This window comes from Hemiscyllium ocellatum, chromosome 7 (assembly GCF_020745735.1).
Source record: "Hemiscyllium ocellatum isolate sHemOce1 chromosome 7, sHemOce1.pat.X.cur, whole genome shotgun sequence".
Classification (NCBI taxonomy): Eukaryota; Metazoa; Chordata; class Chondrichthyes; order Orectolobiformes; family Hemiscylliidae; genus Hemiscyllium; species Hemiscyllium ocellatum.
The window spans coordinates 79,356,376-79,379,254 of NC_083407.1; the positions used below are offsets into that span (position 1 = coordinate 79,356,376).

The window sequence follows — 22,879 nt, forward strand, 5'->3', positions numbered from 1 at the left end:
CACCCATTCACTGATCCACACTCAAAGACTGGGAATCTAAATTTGCCAAATAGAATATGAAAACTAGTGCAGCAAAAGAGGCATGTTCTGTTTCTCCTGACTCTGTTCCGCTCAATTAAATTCCCTTTTCATTGCTCTGCTGTGCAATTCTTTTAAACTGGTATTGGAAGATTCTAAAAGAAATATGTAGCGGCCCTGAGTCAAATTAATCTTTGTCACTGCTTGGAGATTCAGGCCATCACTCATTTCAACCACTCTCTGTGGTAAGCAATTTCCTATTCCCAACATTCTTATAAAGAAATTATTTTCTGAATTCCCTGAAACTGGCAAATAATCCAACGTCTATAGATACCCTCTAATCATGGCACTTGTTTGTTGACGCCCAATTCATTTGCACCTTATTTGATAACTATATGGCACCTTATCAAAGGCCTTTTATAAATCTATATAAGTTGCATTTACTATTTACCATTGTTTACTCTCTCACCTCCTTAAAACAATCCAGTAAGGTTGATGAAGCAAGTTACCTCTTGAAGTCCACACTATTCATTTTTTTTTAGTTTCTAGAAATTATCTCCTTTAGTAGGGATTTCATTGATTTTTAAACCACCAATAGTAAGCTGAATTGTCAATAATTTCCTGCACATGTTCTGTGCCCCTGCTGAAATAGAGACACTGTTAGCTGTCAGGACTTTGCTGCTATCTACTTTTGCAATGAGTTATTAAATATATGAAGAAATTGTATTATCTCTTCCCTAGTTTTAAAATGCTGTAAATTCACTCCATCCATACAAAAGGTTTTATCCGTTTTGAGTTTGTTTATTTTATTCAGTATAACCCTTTTTTATATTAATTGCATTTATCACATCAATCAATATCATGTATACCTATTTGCCTTACTGATAAATTCTAAACAGAAGAATTATTCAATATTTCTTTCATCTTTCCGCTGTGATGTTACCCCATATATCCCTGAATGAGCATTATTGCCAGTCTTCCTTTTATATTGATCTGTTTGTACTATTTTACTATTTAATGTTCTTTCCCTGCCTCACTAATTACTTGTCATAATTCCTAATCTCTTCTTATTCTCTCATCAATCATTCCTCTGCTGCCTACATACTAGATAGATATTTCTTAATTCTCAATTGTTCCCTTACATCTTTATTTATCTCCTGGTTTTCCATTTGTTCTTTGCATCTAGATTTGTGGGTGGCACAGTGATTAGCATTGCTGCCTCACAGCGCCAGAAACCCGGATTCAATTCCCGACTCAGGTGACTGACTGTGTGGAGTTTGCACATTCTCCCCGTGTCTGCGTGGGTTTCCTCCGGGTGCTCCAGTTTCCTCCCACAGTCCAAAGATGTGCGGGCCAGGTGAATTGGCCAAGCTAAATTTCCCGTAGTGTTAGGTAAGGGGTAAATGGAGGGGAATGGGTGGGTTGCGCTTCGGTGGGTTGGTGTGGACTTGTTAGGTCGAAGGGCCTGTTTCCACACTGTAAGTAATCTAATCTAATCTAATGGTTTTCATCAGATGTAAATATTTCTCTGTCATCATCTCAAAGTATACTGTATTATAGTCCTTGTTGTCCATGTGTTCTTCTATTTTTTCTTTCCTTCCCTTTTCTGCTCTGCTCCAGATCACAGGATGGATAACAAGTCTTCCCCTGTTGGGTTTTTTATATAATGGATGAGAAAATTGTATGACCTCCACTTCCTTATTCTTGTCACCTATCTTTTTTTTATTGACTTGGACATGGGCAATGCTGGCTGACCAGCATTTATTGCCTATCCCTAGATGCCCTTGAGAAGATGGTAGAGAGCTGCTTTTTTGAACCACTGCAGTTCATGTGCTGTAGGTTGATTCACAATGCCCTTAGGGAGGGAATTCCAGAATTTTTACCCAGTAACAGTGAAGGAATGAGAAATAAATGATATTTCCAAAAGATGGTGAATGGCTTAGACATGGTGGTGTTCCCATGTATCTGCTGCCCTTCTACTTCTACATGAAAGTGTTCATGGGTTTGAAAGGTTCTGTCTGAGGATCTTTGGTGAACATCTGCAGTGCTTCTTGTAGATAATACTACACAAATTCACAAAAGATCCGTAGACAGCAGAGAAGTTGAAATTCCCCGAGATTACTATTCCAGGTTTTTACTTCATTCCCAGGAATTTCTGAAGATTTCTTTATCTTCCTTAGTGTGATTTATCCTTTAATGTATTTCATCTATCCATATGGATTCTATTTTCACCTTGCTGATAGTTGCATTCCTTTTTCATGCTGCCATATGCTGTCTGTAGGCAATCCAGCTACTTCTACTTTTCTAAATATATTCGGCCCTTAATATTTAGTTCCCATGTTCAATTTGCACGTCTTGGTATTCCCTATTATGTCTGCTTTCTCCGAGTGTATAATTGTTTCGAACTCTTCTGCTTTACTCTGAACACTACATTGCTCTACAGACGTTTAAATTCCTTTTCAATTGGATTCTTTTTCACTTTATGCTTAACCAATTTTTTGGAATCATGTTCCATAACTATTTATTACATTGGTATTAATGTCTTCCCTTGCTTTATTCTTTCCAAAGTTCTCCTGCCTGTTTTGTTTACATTTAGACCACTGAAGTTTCTTATAGGTACCTCTGCTCTTCTCCCAACCCCAATTTTAAAGGTTCCTCCCTATTTCCCCTTTCAGGTAGGCTAAAGGTCCCATTGTGGCTCACGTGGAGCCCATCACATCTGTACAGCTTCTTCCCATTCCAAAAACAGAACATAAGACATAGGAGTGGAAGTAAGGCCATTCGGCCCAAGTCCACTCCGCCATTCAATCATGGCTGATGGGCATTTCAACTCCACTTACCCGCATTCTCCCCGTAGCCCTTAATTCCTCGAGACATCAAGAATCTATCAATCTCTGCCTTGAAGACGTTTAGTGTCCCGACCTCCACTGCACTCTGCGGCAATGAATTCCACAGGCCCACCACTCTCTGGCTGAAGAAATGTCTCCGCATTTCTGTTCTGAATTGACCCCCTCTAATTTTAAGGCTGTGTCCGCGGGTCCTAGTCTCCTCGCCTAACGGAAAAAAATTTCCTAGCGTCCACCCTTTCCAAGCCATGTATTATCTTGTAAGTTTCTGTCAAGTCTCCCCTTAATCTTCTAAACTCCAATGAATACAATCCCAGGATCCTCAGCCGTTCCTCGTATGTTAGACCAACCATTCCAGGGATCATCCGTGTGAATCTCCGCTGGACACGTTCCAGTGCCAGTATGTCCTTCCTGAAGTGTGGGGACCAAAACTTGACACAGAACTCCAAATGGGGCCTAACCAGAGCTTTATAAAGTCTCAATAGCACAACGGTGCTTTTATATTCCAACTCTCTTGAGATAAGTGACAACATTGCATTCGCTTTCTTACTCATGGACTCAAACTGCATGTTTACCTTTAGAGAATCCTCGACTAGCACTCCCAGATCCCTTTGTACTTTGGCTTTACGAATTTTCTCACCGTTTAGAAAGTAGTCTATGCTTTTATTCTTTTTTCCAAAATGAATTGAAGTCTCTCCTTGCCAGCCCTTTAAACAAGCCAATCCTCTGCTCTGCCTGCACCTACACCAATATGCACGTGTCTTTGGCACCAATCCAGAGACCATGACCCTTGTTCTAATATTGACCTGTAATATGTTCCTGACCTCAACTGTGCTGCTTCAGAGGATTCATCCAGGTTGGCTCGCCACAGGGGAAGAGAAAATTGGAGTGGATTCCCACCAAGTAGTTCTTGTATGTGTCTTCTCAGTCAAGGGGATCTTGATGTTCAATGAAAATGAGCTGAGGTGACTCAATATTTTCATACTATTCAGTATGTTTGAAATGATATGTTGGTTTTTTTCTAGCAATACATGGAGTTGACGCTCCCTGTAGTGGTGCAGATCTTTATGTATAGTGAAACTGGGATTGATATTTTTAATGGAAGTGTATATGAAGTCAAATATGAATTATTGGATACTTGTATCCCATGGTTTTATTTTAACTAAGTAGCAGCAGCTTGAGCTACAACGTCTTCCAGGCTTTGTTATAATATTTGTTTAACTTGACACATGGTTAAAAAAACAATTGATTAAAATAAAACCACTATTAATCATTTTGTTAAACCCTTTTTTTAATCAGTTATACTGAGTACTATTTGGAGTCTAATATGTTGCTGGTGGTGCAGGCTCAGCTAAATGTCAATGTATGCTGCACATTTCAGATCACTGAATTAATTCCAAGTTTCCCAAGATGAGCAGCACAATGTTCCTGTAGTAACTTTGCATATTCTTAAATAATATTTCTTTAGGTATGAAGATAAAGCTGCAAAGGACCTAGACAGATACAATTCCCAGCTGAAGAAAGCAATCGAAGAAAATGTTCATCGAGAAGAACCGAACCAACAAGAATTGGCCCCAAAAATTAAAGTTGATAAGAAGCAAAAACACAACACACCACTTTCAAATCAGCAAATTTTGGATAAACTTTTCCAGTCACAAATCCATAACAAAAAGAGTTTGGAGTCACCTTGTAAGACAATAGATGTTCCATTTTCTTTAAACCATTTAAAAAGACAACTTGCGAGACTTTCCAAAAGCCATGAATCAGGTGCTGAAAGACTTCGTCTCATTAACTGCTTGACTTCTTACAATGGATGGATTGTTGCCTCTGAAAGAAAGCTGATGTTGCTAAATCCTTTTCGGGTGGAGGAAGCTCTACTATTTAAAAGGCTGATGGAGAATCATATATTTCAGACAGAGGCCCTTGATGCGCCAATAGCTCTAACTAATAGGTATTATTAATGTAATTAAAGTATATGGCATCTCAGGATTTTTGTACATACTTTTGAAATTATAATATTTGTTCAGTTTGATATTAGTTTTCCCTAAAAATAATTACTTATCAATTTTATAGCTATTGAATGCCCATTTTTCACTTCAAATATGCATGATCTAGAAGACTCAAGAAAATTTTAAGCAATTCCTCTTGAACCCTGCTTTCTTTGATAATTACAAACTTAGTTGATTTAAGCTTTTTGAGTGTTGTCAGGCAATAAAACAATGCAGTACACATATTACCTATTTATACTGAAGAAATTTTGACAGACATTAGTATTCAGTGATTATTGATGCAAACAGCACTGAATTCCAACTATAGTTTCAAAATATTTTCCACTCTAAATTTTCACCAGGCTTAATTTTTGCCTTCAATGTCCATTTTGTCCTGTTGCGTGCAACTACATGTATTAAAAATGCTAAAAACAGATGTTTAGAATTGCGTGAATTGATATTAGGAAATTTGATTGAATCACAAACTATTATATTCGTTTTTAAGTTGTTAAGCATTTAGCATTCTACAGCTAGTTACTGCCACAACTAACCATTTGTCTAATGTTTTTCAGCCTGCTTGGTGGACCCCAGTACATAGATGGTCTCTGTAATATGCAAAAGGAATACAATACATTGACTGGGATAACTTATTTTACAGATCCTAGACTTGTATGTAATGGGTTTAAGATACGACTAACACCAGGTATGTTGTTAGAACGAAGATTAACTGTGCTGTAATTATTAAAATAAATCAAATATTCTAATAACGTTAAGAAAGTAGGTTTACTTATTTCAAGCTATTTTGATGACTTCTGGAATTACATGTGCAGTGCATCCATTTTAAATCAGCTGGAGGCTTTTCAAATCATTGGCTAATTTGTGTGTTTTATCCAAAGAATTACTTTTGTTCAGAGAAGTGAAATAAATGTTTCTAAAATAATTTGGAGAGAGCTTGAAGTCATTTCTCTTGCAGTACATTTATTTCACATATGTGACTGCAGTGAGGTGCCTAGTCTGATATTTGTTGGATTTAAGTAACTCATATCTACAAGATTTGATTGAAATAAAGAATCTCAGGTAGTATGGGAGTGCAATATTTAAACATTAAAATCCATTAATGCTGTCTGTAAGTTCTTCATCTACAAGTTGTCAGAAGGCTGCTAAAGGTAGGTTTCATTTTTTTGGCTATTTCCATTATAACCCATACTTTTGTGTATTTTTCACCAGCTGGTAAGAACTGGAAGGTTACTTTAGCCTATTAAACTATATTTAATCCATATGTACTAAAACGAGCTATGAGGTGTAAAGGCACTCTCTGTCATGACCTTCTTGCTGGTAAATGCAGTTTTTGGGTCACCAGCAATCTATACTTTACATAATCATCCATAAAACATACAAAATGTGTCAGAGATAAGGCATTCTACCCAATAATAGCAATAAATTATTCTGACAGAATTGCTGTGTCAGTAACTGGTCAGTGCAAGAAAGAGCATCAGTTTTTTTGCAGGCACACCTTCCTCACATGGAAAAAATTTTAGGGGTCTAACCTTTGCAACAGATTTGCAGTGACAGCACATCAAACCAAAGCTGTGCACCTGGGGGAAAAAGTTGAATTTTGGCCTTTGGCACAAGCACAAACATTTCCATTTATGGAAACTTGTAATGCATTAATCTCCCACTAACAAATGTTTAATGTTGAAAGCTTGTCAGTTTTCTCATTTTTGGCATAATCTATGTACCATATTTAAGATTTTTGGAAAATATATTTAGTGTCTTAAACAATTTTGAAGTTGATGTTTTAAGCAAAGTTCAGTAAAATACTTGACCTGCTATACACAAATCACCAAAAGACGAAACTTGCTGTTATACAGCAAACATTTGTCTCCATAATAATTTGTAACATTGTCTACATCGTGGGCACAATGTAAACTCGCAACTTGCATTGCTTTCATTAATTTGTGATTTAGAGCTTTAATTTAGTCAGTCAACATAGCTTTACTCAAACCTCTGAACTTTCAAATCAGCTCAATTAAAATTTAAATTGATTGCCTAAGTTAATGCAAACAAGTTTTCAACATGAGATAAAAGGGTCAGAGGAACTATTTAACTGTGCTTGTTGGTGGAATGAAATGGAACATAATTGATGCATATGTTGGTGATGTTCTCACATTGGATTGTATCATCTCTGTTTACTAAAGTGGTTACTATTAAGAAGAGAGAATAATGGGAGAAAGTTATTTAAGCCATGTATACTAAAATGAGTGAGAAAATTATCACCTAAATTGACTTTTGCCTTTGCCAATTTCCATCTTGAAATAAATTTAAAAGAAGAGAAGTTTGGTTTAACTCCTCTTTTGATATTGAACAATATGCCTTTTTTAACAAATGCTTTTGGGTTTATTATAAAACTTAAAAATCCAAAGAGTCTTTCAGTGACAGATAAAACATAGTTGAAAAAGAAAAGTTTGTTACCTAATATAAACCTTACTTATGGAAGTATGTTCTCAGTGGATGGAGTCAGAGAACATTTCCACTTGAGATTGTTTAAAACAGAATGATTATTTCCAAAAAAAGGTCACCATGTGAAGATTTATTTTCCTCTTGCTGAGATGATGGTTTTTCAGAGTCCCTGCCAGGAAGATCTTCTAACATATATGTGCAATTCAGCAATACGTCACTCACACATTCCACTGGGGCTTGCTCCTTGTGCAGGGTGATGCAGGCACTGACCCTGGATGAAATTTGTTATTAAACATATTTGACAACGGATTCCTTTTCTTGGGGAAAGACACACTGCCTTGTTTAAATCTGCTTAGTATTGCCATCCCTGAGAGGTTGCCAAATGTCACTCAGGCCATGTGGGAATTGTTAACACAAGGAGAAAGTCAGGGCCTGAGGCAACTTTTGATAAACCTTGCAAAGATTTGCAGCTGTAGTTAACTTAAGCTGAAATAGCTATAGCACTTCAATTTCAAAACAGAGCTCATTTGTATTTGTCAGTTCATAATGGTGCCGAAGGAAAGTTAAGTTAGTACTGTGTTTAAATTTTAATTTTTTAGTAATCATTTTTTAAAATGTATTCACTCATTTAGTTGCATGGAATACAAAATACTTAGTACACTTTAAAAGAATACAATTTGTTAAATCAAGAATTGTTCTTGCTCTCTTTCGTGGATAGGTGTTTCAACAGCAGAGCATCATTTGGAAATTCAAGAAATGACCAGGTGTTTACCTTTCTATGGTATATCAGATTTACGAGAAATTCTGAATGCAATTTTAAGTAAAAATGCCCAGAGTGTCTACCAATGCAGACCTCTAAAGATTGCAAATTATTTGGAGGTAAGATACATGTGGAAAATAGTTGAAAAAATGAAATAACAAATTAGCAGGTGGTCTTTTTGAAAGTCACTAGGCTTTGCACTCAAACACTGACGACATTGGAACAGGAACAATGGACGGCACAGTGGCGCAGTGGTTAGCATTGCTGCCTCACAGCGCCAGAGACCCGGGTTCAATTCCCGACTCAGGTGACTGTGTGGAGTTTGCACATTCTCCCTGTGTCTGCGTGGGTTTCCTCTGGGTGCTCTGGTTTCCTCCCACAGTTCAAAGATGTGCAGATCAGGTGAATTGGCCATGCTAAATTGCCAAATTCCTTTAGTGTTAGGTAAAGGAATAAATGGAGGGGAATGGGTGGATTCCGCTTCGGCGGGTCGGTGTGGACTTGTTGGGCCGAAGGGCCTGTTTCCACACTTTAAGTAATCTAAGGATAAAATGTGCTATTAAGTTGGTTTCATTTATTTATACTGGTGTTCAAGAGATAAGTTTAGATATTAGTGATATGAAGTGATCTTGTAATACATTCTAACACTTTTCCATTTTTTTTATTTCGCTTAAGTTTCTCCATTCCTTTGGGATGGAGCAGAGAATACTGATATGATTCTAGCAATGGTTCTGTCTAATTTGACAGAAAGGGAATGCTTATAAGCAATGGAATGTCTTCCTGTACTATTTTTGCCTCCTTCCTCAGGGCAAATTTGTTTCTCGGTCATTGATAACTGAACCTGAGGTTGAGAGATATCATGAATGTCATGCACAACCCCTGGTTATGATGCAATGGCACACTATGTTTGCACATACGTTGACGTACCAATAGTGGATAAGAGAGTTTTGAAAATTTCCAACACACAAACTCTCCCTTAAGCAGCATGACTTTAAATTTGCTAGTGATAGTTGAAATGGCTTGATATTTGTTTGTATGGCTCAAAACTAAATGAAGGGATAAACAATGCAGGTGATGAGGCAACAAAATTATTCTGATGTACTTTAGCAGTCATTAACATTATCATGCTAGTACATACATCAAAGGTCACTGGCACAGATATCCTAAAGCATTCAAAACTCATAGTTTAGTCAGCTAACCATCACAAATAAACAAATGTCATGGTACCTCACCCATTTTATGTCTTCAACCAAGTATTCCTTTTGCAGCCCAGCATTTGCACCTAATCAAAGCAGTTGTCCCTTTGTGCATTGAAATAGGTCTCTAAATTATCAGTTTTGAATACTTTGGGATACCTTGCCAGTACTCTGTAATGTATGTATAAATGTGACAAGAAGCACTGGTGTGTTTATTTCCTGCCACCTCTCACTTCATTCCTGATTGTGGCTCCCATATAAGGAGATTTACTTTATGGTCAAGCAAGGCAGTAACACTAGAAATTAATACATCCCATCATTCAGTTTTCATTATGATTATGTAACATAACTGAAAGTTTGATTACTCATCTATGTTTAGTTAGCTGATCTCAATGAGCGTATTGCCAAAAGGCACTACTGTAACGGGTGTCAGACAATGAACAGTAAATTTGTACAAATTTTTTCTTCAGCTTTTCTGTGGACACATGCTGGAAAGGGAGTTTGTCTGGATCTTTGCCAGGCTACAGCTGGACCAAGCTTTGTTGTACTTACATTCCAGGTTCATTTGAAAAAATTGGCAATTTGAATGAAATAGCAGATTGTTAACACAAACCTATAGTTGGAAAATAGGGTAAGGGAATCACAAAGATAACTTAAAGTGTGAAATTGAGGTAACTGATGCATAAGCTCAAGGAAAGAGCTCAAATCACCAGAGGCAATAATTCCTTTGAATAATGCACACAACTGAATAGATTACAAGTTTAAAATGAATTTCAGGACTGTCAATAACACAGAATAATTAGAACATTTACCTTTACCAAGTCGGTGTCAATGCAATATTGACTCCTGTTTACATTTTAATCTCTTAAGAAATTCAGTATGATCATTGCTGTTCTAGCTTGGTGCTGAATGCTAATTTTAGTTTCAGACAAATATTTAAACATCTATTCTCTGTAATCCTTACACAATTAACCATACTCAAATCTGAAGGTACTTCAGTTTTTAAAAATTGAGGCCAGTTTCAGGAATGCCTGGTTTGTGTACTTACGCTCTTGACCTTTGCCCCTTCGTTCCTGCCAGTCGCAAGGGCCAAAGCTAGGGGCAAAGAGCAGAATCCAGTGACGTGTATACACAACCTGCTTTTCTGCATAATTTTATCATGGATGAAGGTCGGAAATAAATGTTTTAATTCCAGTTCCTTATTCCCATGTCTGATAAACAGGTAGGAAGAGGACAAAGAAATAATTTTCTGAGAACTCTGGAATGCTGCAGCTTTTTAGTAAAGCTCTTAATACTGGAAATCTTGCAGTTTAACTAAATGTTAGTACATTAAAATATTCCACTTTAGTAGTAGGGTCCTGGTTAATATCTGCAGTTCTCACATAATGAACACGTGATCTATTCCGATACTAGTAAATGCCAAATATCAGTTTGACACACACGGAAGAAAATTCAGGGGAAAATTCCTAATTCCCTTGTGTACTGCTGCACATTTGTATTGTACTGCAGCACCAGATGCAAGATATCAACAATTGTGAGGTGAATAAGGGGGTGATGTAATTATTTTTTAAAAAATATTACGAATGTCTATTTGAATGTGCAAAATGCAACTCAGTACTCTAGTAGCTAACAACACTTGGGCTATAATTTTGCATAAATGCTTATTATAATGTATGACTTACAATTTTCCAAAGGGAGAAGCTGTCCGTCTGGCTCGGCAGTTACCTCTGCGTTTTTCAAGGGAAGACATAGAAAACACAATGTTCAGAATGCAGCAACATCTGGGAAATGATTGCAATAAGTGCATTCATGATCGTCCATTTTTGCATCATTTAGCAAGTATACCAGAAACTGACTGACTGGGCATAAAACACAGCAAAGCTAACCAGTGTCAATTGCTGCAACGGTAAATGCAATAAATAAGTGAAGTGATGGAAAACCTTTGAATATAAGCAAAAAAAACCATGTGGAAGCTTTGGTACATAATTTTTCAATGTTTGATTTCAACAAATTGTTTAAAATTATAATTTTGTGTTCTAAATATTTCTTTAAAGGCAGATTTTTTCATTATTTGCACTCTATTTTTAAACTCTCATTATAGCGATTATAATCCATGTAAAAACAACATGCAATTCTGATAGAATAGGAATGATCATTCAGAGCTCAGCACCTTTCACACTTTGTTGTGGTATTTCAAACAGTAAGCCTGAATATGCTGAAGGCAATAGAATATGTAATATCAGCATACACGGTTCATAGCTTTCAGCCTTTGTATCCTTAACTTTTTGTTGAAAGTGGAATATAAAAATTGAAATATTTGTATTGTCTCACTCACTATGCATCATTCCCTGAAAACCCATCTGTTCCCGTGCCTTTAACAATGTAACTCAGTAAATCAGCAGCTGGGAAAAGGACAAGTGTGTCATGGATCAGTTCATGTTTCGCACCCTATCTTTTCCCTGTGGGAAACAAGTTACCCAATGTACAAGCTGGAATTGGTAATTTCCATCCTGGAGATTTTTGCCTTTAAGCCTTTGTTTACATTCTTACATGAGTATGGATATTGTATCTTCAAAACTTAGAAGTAACTTTAGAAACAAATTGATGTTTGTAAAAGAAATAAAGTTTTGTGTAAAATCACCAATTATTGAGACTTGTCAAATGTGTAAACTCTCGTGTAGTATGTAAGGTTTGTGAAGGTTTGTGTAGTATTCTCAGGAAAAAAAGTACAAATCTTTTCAGCAGTACAAACCACCTCCAGAAATCGGTTATTTTTCCCAGAAAGAGCAGATCTGTAACCAATTTTTATGCATCTGATGCCAAAAACTTTGTTTTGGATTTTGCTTTAGGTATTCCTTGCAAATCTATAGTTCTGTTTTGACAGATGATTTCTTTCGCCTCCACAGGGTAAAGCGCCCATTATTACCAAAACGTTTTCCTCCTTGTGTATTTGATCCTGTCTGACCAATGCCAGTGTGTTAGCTTCCTCTCATCACACAGGGAATTTAACAATCATTTCCATAATCACTTGCGAGAACACGTGGAATGGGAAAAGGAGTTATCCCATCTTGTGTAATAGTTCATTTTTCAGAAATCCTGAAAAATAGGCAGCCATTCCTATTCTAGATTTCCAGTTGTAATGTTATTCCTTCGGTCAAAAAAAAACTAGCAAGTCTCAGCCAGCCCAGCCATTGGCCCAGATATTCCAAGGAGCATTGTTAAAAAGTACTTCAGTGTCTGCATTGAACTTCCAACTACCTCCTTTAAAGAAACCACTCCCAGTTTCTCCACAAAATTGAAATAAATTCCATGTCCTCCATATATTAAATATAAATATCTTCATAAACAGAGGTTAACATAATTTAAAATTAAAGCCAGCCGGCACTCATTGAAAGTGAGCTTCTTATGGCTAGAGCACATGCTGAAAATTATTCTGTAACTGATTCTTATCTGGAGAGACAGATGAATAATAGAAGGTTGGGGAAAGCAGGCTCCAAAATTTTCTAACATTACCTTGGTCAATGTGATGCAAAGAAGAAAAGTTGTATTCACAGGGGGTGTTCCTGACAAATTCTCAAAGCAATGGGACTGGATACTGGTGGTGATCAATGATGGTCATATAGCTTTACTGACCTGGAAGCTGTGCTGCAGGAAGTTCAATGAATTCACATTAGTGCTCTACATCAGCGACTGTATCTTCAAATGTCACATTCCAACAGCACCACACCCCTATTACTCACTCACCAAGTTTCCTCACATTCACAACTTCAGCTCACTCCTCACTTTTGCATAATTAGTACTCCTGCAACACTTTCACACCTGTAGTTGACAGCTTATACATACCAGGTATTCAACTATGACACCCCATCAGATTTCATCATACTGTTCTTTTGCAGAACAAAGTGGAGTATACCTAAAGGCAATGGGTACTAGCTGAAAGGGATACATGGACTTACTGTGTGGCCTTATCTTCATGGAGAAGACAGTGCTGGCTAAAATTACAGTAACAATTGTTGAGTTTATGAGTTTTCATGGATATCTAGCTTTAAAAAAAAGCTGTTGGGTTCCCTTCTCCCTTCTGCTTCTTGCCATAATATGTGGGAATAAGGCTGTATAGCAGACACAGTAAATCTTTACACCTGCTTTGCTGAGTACTGCAAGACTCCTCTACCATGCCCAAGTAACACAGAATTCTTGTGTTAGCATTTCCATAAAGCAGTTTGGCTTTTGTTGTCAGCATGCTATCCACTTTTGTGTGGATTAGACATTGGAGTCATTGACCATGTTATCAGCAGTTAGGCCTTGTTGCCCATTAGCTACATATTGGTTTGTTGTTGTAGTTCAAACACAGATGGCACATCGGACTGCCACAGAATGAAGATATTGTGACTGCTGCCAGAATGCCAGGCATTAACTTGTATGATTTGCAACCCACGGTCACATACTGGCTAGATGAATGAGTGAATTCAATTTAGTCATAGTACATCTTATAGTTGCATACTCTAAGTGTAAACCTGAAATGTCAACTCTCTCTCAATAGGGAGTTTCAGTAATCTCCCTTATGCAAGACCTGTTGGAAAACTTCATGATGTTGTATCTAGTCCCAATGCAAAGAATATTGTTGCTATGGCTATCTTTGTAGCCAGTTGCAATTATCTGGCTCTGAAGTTGCCAAAATGACTACATTTCAGTGATGTTGTCCATAGTCACCTACTTTCCTGAACACCCTGATAAAATAAAGCCTTTTGTTCTTTTTCCTCACCGCTTCTTCAGCTCCCCCATCTCTTCAGGAGCTTGCTGTCCTCTGTGCACCTTCTGCCAGCAATGCCGTATGCTAAGATAAATGTCTTTTATACCATCCAAGCCTTGGAGCAAATGGTTTGTGCAGAAGCCTTGGAGTCAGGACCAACTCCATCAGCACCTGACACATCACACCCATGGGCTTTAGCAACTTCAAAGAAAACTAGAAAGCAGTTAGCACTGAAACCATCAGAAATCAAACAACAACTAAATTGAAATTAATTAATGGACGCTTTAAACAGGACTGACAAGGGAGTGATCCTCCTACTGCAGAAAGCAGTGAGTAATTCAACATCGTTCTTTAGACTCAGCATTGAGCTTTAAAGCTGCAGTGCTGTTTAATCAGCACTAAATGCTGATTGGTGTTGTGATCTGGATCAGTGGTGCTGGAAGAGCACAGCAGTTCAGGCAGCATCCAACGAGCAGCGAAATCGACGTTTCGGGTAAAAGCCCTTCATCAGGAATTCCTGATGAAGGGCTTTGCCCGAAACGTCGATTTTGCTGCTTGTTGGGTGCTGCCTGAACTACTGTGCTCTTCCAGCACCACTGATCCAGAATCTGGTTTCCAGCATCTGCAGTCATTGTTTTTACCTTTTTACCTTGATGTTGTGATCTTCCTAATCTATACTTTCAGCCAACTCACTACCTAAACACTCATGTTTTTATTGACATGGTATCTGGCCTGAGTTGCACCAGTGGTGTGTGCTGCAGACACAGATTGAACTTCTAAACACCAAAGGTTGGTAATATACATTCAAATGCTACACAGTTGACTTTTTCATTTCTAGTGAGATGAATAGTACAATTTGTAAGTTTTAGAATACTTAAGCTTTATATTTTTCGATTCTTATGTAACGATAAAATTAAAAATACAGTAAATTCCACTGATCTAACAAAAGGATATCTGATACATGAACTGAAGTTTTTAAATAATTTTGTGACTTCGTGCAATGCACAGCAAGTTATTAAAAAATCAAAGCCAAACAGGATTTAATTCACTGGTTTGCACACCACAGAAGTCTAATGTCAATGAGATATTATTCAAGCCTTAATGAGAAGTACCAAAATGTCCCAAAACAAAAATTTACACAACAGCACATATCACAACCTAATCTGAACTTTCCTTGCCATTTGTACTTACCCCAATTTGTGTTGTGATCTATCTCCCTTTTTTCCTTGACTGTGTTATTCCCTTCTTTCTCCAATTTGTCTTGTGATCTCTTATCCTAATTTGATAGTCATCCATGAGAACACGCGTAGTTTCCAGACAATTTGTGGAAATTCTGTTGCCATCATCCCTATTACTGGCATTAAAGTATCTTCTGGATAGCTGGTATCTGGGTGGTTGGAAAGCAACTAGGGTCCAGCCAGCAAAACCTGGCTTCAAGCCACAACAGTCAGGATTGTGTGCATGTGTGGATAGCCCATGCAATTACAATTTCTTTCAAATTGCCAACAAAAGCATAAGAAAGCCAACTACACTTTGTGAAATTCTTTGGTTAAAATTGAGAGGGTTGCAAAAGCTGCTTACAACTCCTTTCGTAGCTATACCTCAGCTATCAGGTCTCCCTGGACCCCTCCACTTTTCTCCCGCCCTTTGTTAAAATATTTTTTTCTTCCTTAAACCGACCCATTCAACCAAGCTGCTGGTGACTGCTGCAAAGTATTCCATAGCTGAAGAAGAGAATATTTAATCTGATTATACTTCTCTGAAGTAGTTGGGGACATCTTTCTGTCTTGTAGTTACTACATAAATTTAAGTTATTGTAATCGGACAAAAGTTATTTCAACATGCAACCTACCTGTCTTGAACAATACACTTAAGCTTTTTGGTATATCCATTGCTTCTAAATGTACTGTGCACATTGATTTAAAAAATCACTCTTTTCTAACCTCAACTTCTTAACAGTAAGAATTATAATATGAGAACAACTTTATCTGTTTCTTTTAATCAAATATCTGATTTCTTGTCTCTAAATATTTCCTCCTTCTCTGTACTTAGAGATAACACTTAGTGCTAAGTTATCACTAAGAAGTAGCCAATCCAAATTGTACAAATCTTTCTTCCCATGAAGAAGTTCTTAATTGTTCTTAATTATTTCAGGATCACTTAGTTGACCATTGTTATTAACTTTAGTGTGTCCTTGTTTTTGTTCAAATATTTCCATATACACTTGATTATTTTAACGAAGTGGTACATCACAATTTTCCAAAATCGTTTCCCATTGTTGCTGTTGGAAATTTCAATGAAAATAACTTGCAGTAAATCTTATTTCCTGGAAGGGTCCATTATTTAACCAGCACTTAAATCATCCCAATAAATAGGAAAATCCATTTCCCTTTTGAACTCTCCAGCTGTAATTCTTTCTTTGCACTGACTTCTAGTTTCATTGAGGCATGGTTATGCTACTTTTGTCCATTAACTCCTCATCTTCTTAAGTTCCCATCGTTAACATTATAGCTTGGATTTTTATTTACCATACATATCTCTTTGCTGCTGTTGTGATTTTCCACTGTTGTCTGTATGATAAACACAGAAATACCCCACTGGCTGTGATTTGACATATGGCACAAGAGAAAAGGGAATACTATTTGAGTGAAATGCAAGAGAAGGATATAAGGCTCAGCTGTGAAGTGTGGGCTGGTTTGGAAAAGTTATATCATTTATTCCATAGAATTCCTCTATCCTTGAGTGATTAAACTCACAGCTGCAAGACTCTCCTAAGACATGATTTCCAATGTTTAAGAATGTCCCAGATGACATTTATTTCCCCCCCCCCCATTATTTGCCTTAATGCAGATGCAGAATCATTAAAAGTTTTGAAAATTTCCAATATAATTTACAGTAGTCTATATATTTGTGTGTGACAGGTTTAAAGACTAAAAAGTGACTTATTTTTAAAAATCCTTATTCTTGAAATTGGCATTTAGCACTAAATATGGTTATCACTCTGTCAAAATGTATTGGTAATATTGCATCAAAAAGAGAACGATTAATAAAATAACCAACTGTTTTGCCCAGGCCTTGCAAGACTTAGATATAGTGTCTTCACTTTGAAATACCTGATGAGTTTTAAATTAAATTGCATGTAATTGTCATTGAGTGGTATAAATCTAACAAGACATTTACTCAAGTGATAGCACCTCTTAAATTTGCTGTTAAACAGAAATGGTTGGGTACTGAGACAATTTGTTTATACGAACAATTGGCATGGCTAATTCCAAAGCAAATTAATTGTGGTCAGAATTTTTAGTATTTTAAAAGAAAAGTTTAACTTGGAACCCAGAGATATAAAGGCAAGAAATTCAGAAGATAATTATCAGATTTATAAAGGTCATTGATGATCTTTTTGAGATATTTTAATCTGATTTTAGATAGTTGTAGGTAGTCTATATACTATTTGGTCTTCTGCTTGCTGAAGAATTGTTTTATGATGTTAAATGAGAAATGCAAAGCCCAGATGCATTATTCTTCAAGAAGAATGCTGTATACATTTAGCTGAAAGATTCATTTATAGCTGGACCCAGCTAGTGATTATCAGCATTACCAGAAGTGAGAGGTAGCTGTACAGCACAAAGTACTTCAATGTTTAAAATAATATAATGGAACTCCTTTTCTTTCCCAATTTGCTTATACACCCAAAATGAATGAAGCTCTTGTTGCCATGAAAACCGAGGTCCAAGTGTCCCATTGTTTAGTCCACACAGAGCAGTGAAAGGCATGTCACAGATCAATGGAAACTGGTGCCTCCAGCCATAATGGACTTAAGTTCTGTACAATGATTTTCTTAATTTTACTTTCAAATATGTTCGTTTCTTACAGCTGAACTTGAATTGAGTCTGAATTACAATCTTTTTGAAAACCATTTATAGTTTTTGGGCAGACAATCTGAAAAGGTAAAAAATGCAGTGCTTTGTTTGAATTGAAGAGTTTTTGAATAATTATGTTGCATCAATACAGAGAAAGCTACATTTATAAGGTCCACTGGCTATTTACTATAATGGAGTCTTTGACTTGCTGATTTTCCTATGCACAAAGTTATCTGTCAATATACCTGAGTTAATTTGATTCTGATACAGTAACATCTTACATCGGGTTTACTATTTAAGGTATTTTTCTGTACGTTCGAGAAACAGAAAACAGAATTATCTAATCTCATTAGATCCCACTATTCCCTTTAGTTATCCTAGAAGATTGTAACAACATTTGACAGACCTCAGTATTCGAGCAAAAGCAGTAACAGATAAGGTGGCATAGCATTCAAGAAAAAGACAGTCTTCATGAAAAATATAGGGACTAACAAAACATTCTTATCATACAAATTGTCGAATGTTTGAGGTATGTGTATGGGTGTCAAACATATTACTCTGGATGACTTGTATTTGTCCTGTCCTGGGGTTTTGTCAAAAGATAAAACATTTCTACAGATAGACAGAACCTACCTTACCATGATCTAAATTCGGGCATGAGCCTTCTTCTGCTCCTGTTCCTTGGATGCTGTCGACCTGCTGCGCTTTTCCAGCAACACATTTTCAGTTCTGATCTCCAGCATCTGCAGTCCTCACTTTCTCCCATTATCTAAATTCTCAAACTTTTTTCTGCCTTGCTAGGAGGAGCCAAATCAACATCAAGGCAAAAGGTACAATATTTTACTGTTTGTAGATCAAAGAACAAAAGCTGATCTTCTACAATTCCAATTACTTCAAACTCACTTCACATGTTAGCATAGATTACTGAATAGTACCCTTCAACTTAAGTATGGACCAATGTCTCCAGGAGAAATCTTAAAATGATTTATTATACGTTGTATGTTTTCATCATTTTTAAAGGTCTTAGTCTGTTAGCATGGCGGTAGACATTTCTATGCTTAGAAAGTATGAAATTACTTTCATAATTGGAAATATTATACAGGATTTAGCATTTAGGTATCATTGTTCAAGGCATTTTGTTAATTTGTTGGATAGAGGTATCAGATTTATGCAGTTTACCGTCTTTAGCTGGAATGAAATAAGTGAGTTCATAGGAACATAGGAGCATAGGAATTAAGGGTGGGAGTAGGCTATTCAGCCCTTCAAGCCAGCTCCACCATTTAACATAATCATGGCTAATCTTATCCTGGTTTCAACTCCACTTTCCTGCCTGCTCCGCTTTATTCCACTTTTCATCAGAAACATATTTATTTCTTTCTTGAATCTGTTAATTGATTCTGCCTCCACTGCACTCTGGGCAGTGAGTTCCACATATTCAAAACCCTACGAGAGAAGTAAATTTTGAACTTACCTTCACTCAGTTTATATTTAAAGCCTCTTGTTCAAAGCTGTTCCACAAGGAGGAACATCTGTTCAACATCCATCTTATCAGTCCCCTTTAGCATTTTATATACCTCAATCAGATCCCCCCCTCATTCTTCTGAACTCTAGCAAGTATAAGTCCATGCTATTCAATCACTCCTTGTACAACAGCCTTTTCATCCTTGGAATCATCCTTGAAACTGCCTCCAGTGTCACTATATCCTCAGTCAGAAGATCAAAACTGGACACAATATTCCAGCTGTGGTCTCACCAATGCCTTATATAATTGTAACTATATGTCTTTTATAATCCAGGCCTTTTGCAATAAGTGCCAGGATTCCATTTTCCTTTCTTATTATATGCTGTACCTGTACCCATTCTCTGCGATTCATGCACAAAGATGCCCAGATTCCTCTGAACTGTCACACTTTCAATTTGTTTCCCAATTAAATAATAATTTGCCCTTTTATTTTTCTGGCCAAAATGGACATCCTCGTGCTTATCCACATTAAACGGCATATACCAGATTTTGGCTTATTCTCCTAACCTATCAATATCCATCTGTAAACTCTATCTCCTCATCACAGCCTGCTTTCCCACTTATTTTAATATCATCCGCAAATTTTACCATGTCACACTCTGTCCCTGCTTACATAATTTATATAAATTGTAAATAGTTGAGGTCTGAGAACTGAAGCCTGCTGCATCCCATTAGTTACAGACCACCATCTAGAGAAGGACCCATTTATGCTGACACTCTGCTTTCTGTCGTCAGCATCCAAGGAGCAGAAAAATCGATGTTTCAGGCAAAAGCCCTGCATCAGGAACTCCATCAATTCCTGATGAAGGGCTTTTGCTCAAAACATAGATTTTCCTGCTCCTTGGATGTTGCCGGACCTGCTGTGCCTTTTCAGCACGACTCTAATCTTGACTCTAATCTCCAGCATCTGCAGTACCCACTTCTGCCTTTCTGTCAGTCAGCAAATCCTCTAACGAGCCAATATTCCAACCTTAATTCCTTGAGATCTAACCTTCTGGGTCAGTCTTTTATGCAGCACCTTGTCAAATACCTTCTGGAAGTCTAGATATACCACATCCACTGGATCCCCATTGTCTACTTTGATGGTTACATCCTCAAAGAACTCCAGCAAAACTGCGCTGACAGCTGTGAATTGAACTTTGCTGTTGCAAGTATTCAGTTATCATTTTATGATTGACTCCAGCAACATACCCACTACAAAGGTCAATCTAACTGGTCTATTGTTTCTCACTTTTTATCTATCTCCTTTTTTGAATAAGGGTGTCATATTCACATGTTTCCAATCCACTTATAACTTCCCAGAATCCAGGGAATTTTAGAAAGTAATAACTAATGCAACAACAATTTCTGCTGCCACCTCCTTTAATACCCTAAAGTGCAGGCCATCAGGCCCTAGGGACTTACCTGCCTTTAATCCTATCAGTTCTCTTAATACCTTCTTCCCAGTTATAGTAATTTCACCAAGTTCCTCTGGCGTAACTGCAGTTTTTTTTTTGGAAGACATTATTATCTTGCATTGTGAAAACAGACAAAAAATAGGTTTAGTACCTCTGCCATTTCTTAATTTCCCATTATTAACATTGCCATTTTTGTCCTGTAAAGGGCCAACATTAACTTTTAATAGTCTCTTCTTTTTGATATACTTATAGAAGTTTCCATTCCAAACAAAATCAAACATTCTAAATATTTTGATATATGCCAATAGTTTGTTGCCATTCATAAAACCTGACCTGAGAGTCCCATTTAATGTCAATATTATCATTCAAATAACAATTTAACCCAGCAAACAATTAATATAGATCAATTATGTTACTGGTGCATGAGTCCTTGGCACCACCTTGTAGATCTCAACAAAAAAAAAATTGTTGTTGTTTTATTCTTTCCCGGAATGAGGGCATCGCTGGTTGTACCAGCATTTGTTTTTCAACCCTAGTTGCCATAGATATTGTGAAAATTAATTTATGAGAATTCTGTAACAACTCACAATAATTTGGCTGCAAAGGAATTTGCACGTTCATAGAAAGGAGTCTTTGTGGTAACTTGCCAAATTACTAGACAAGAAACAAAATAAAGGCACTTCAGTTTATTATCCCCAATTCTGTCACTTGCATAAATTATACATTGTTGTGTATTGAATCCCAGGTTATATAGAGTATTAGAATTAAATTGAGCAAAGATTGCAACAGAAAAGCTCAAAGATTCAACATTGAAAGGGTTTTGAAAATAACAACACAATGAAATAACTTACAGACCGATATTTAATAACAGTTGCAAATTTTTAACAATGAATAATTCACAAGGACACACAACTGTTAATTAAACAATGGTTGGGAACGTTTAGCCTTGGAGCTAACTCGCCTGAGTTGTTTATTCATTTAAAAACTAGGGAAGATGATTGATATATACAAGTCAAACATGAACTATTATGTAGTGACAAATTATGACCTATATTTCAATCAGACCTGATAATACGTGGTCGTAGAGTTGCTCAGTGAGTTGGAAAGTTCATTTCCGGACGTTTCGTCACCCCACAGGGTAACATCTTCAGGGGGCCTCCGGGCGAAGCAATGCTGATAATTCATGCTTTCTATTTATAAGTTTGGGTTTCTTTGGGTTGGTGATGTCATTTCCTGTGGTGATGTCATTTCCGATTCTTTTTCTCAGGGGGTGGTAGATGGGGTCTAACTCGATGTGTTTGGTGATAGAGTTCTGGTTGGAATGCCATGCTTCGGGAATTCTCGTGCATGTTTCTGTTTGGCTTGACGATACTGTCCTTGCTGATGAAGATAGTGTTTTTTTTGTGTATGTGTCTTTGGGTCTTCTAATAGTGTAGTCAGTGTTTCCTTGGCCAGGTTAATGTTGATTGATGTAAACAGGGCTGTTACATCAAAGGAGATGTAACAAACAAACAGCTCTGCTAACCAACCAACCCAAACTTTGGGTCCGCTACATGGATGACACCTTTGTCATCACTAAACGAAATAAATTAGAGGAAACTTTCAAGACCATCAATGATACCCTTACTGGCAGGAAATTCGCTAAAGAGGAGGAAAACACCAACAAACTGCCATTCCTAGATGTTACAGTAGAGCGAACAACCAATGGGGAACTTCAAACCAGCGTCTACAGGAAAACAACACATATGGACCAAATATTGAACTACAGAATCAATCGTAGCAACATCCTCAAACGAAGCTGCATCAGAACATTATTTCAATGAGCCAACACACACTGCAGCACAGAGGAACGACGCAGAACAGAGGAAAATCATCTACACAGTGTATTCAAAAAGAATGGGTACCCAATGAACACAGTCTGCCAATTTCTCAGCAATAAACACATCCAGAAACCTTGGCCACTCTCCCCTACATCAAAGACATCTCAGAAATGACTGCCAGACTACTCAGACCCCTTGACAACATGGTAGCCCACAAACCCATCAACACATTAAAGCAGCAGCTAATGAGCTTGAAACACCC

At 37.1% G+C, this 22,879-nt stretch overlaps 1 protein-coding gene across 6 annotated transcripts in view; it reads left to right on the forward strand.

The window, feature by feature from the left end:
• pms1 (PMS1 homolog 1, mismatch repair system component) overlaps positions 1-11,846 on the forward strand; it is a 108,188-nt gene extending 96,342 nt beyond the window's left edge. For 5 of the 6 annotated variants that reach the window (XM_060827996.1, XM_060827999.1, XM_060828001.1 and 2 more), the window contains 4 exons: positions 4,333-4,815; positions 5,425-5,555; positions 8,031-8,191; positions 10,963-11,846. In XM_060827996.1, the coding sequence (XP_060683979.1) occupies positions 4,333-4,815; positions 5,425-5,555; positions 8,031-8,191; positions 10,963-11,127 (940 nt within the window). In that variant the 3' untranslated portion in view covers positions 11,128-11,846. The remainder of the gene's footprint in view (positions 1-4,332; positions 4,816-5,424; positions 5,556-8,030; positions 8,192-10,962) is intronic. The other variant, XM_060828000.1, reaches the window with a different exon arrangement.
• The last annotated feature ends 11,033 nt before the right edge of the window (positions 11,847-22,879 follow it).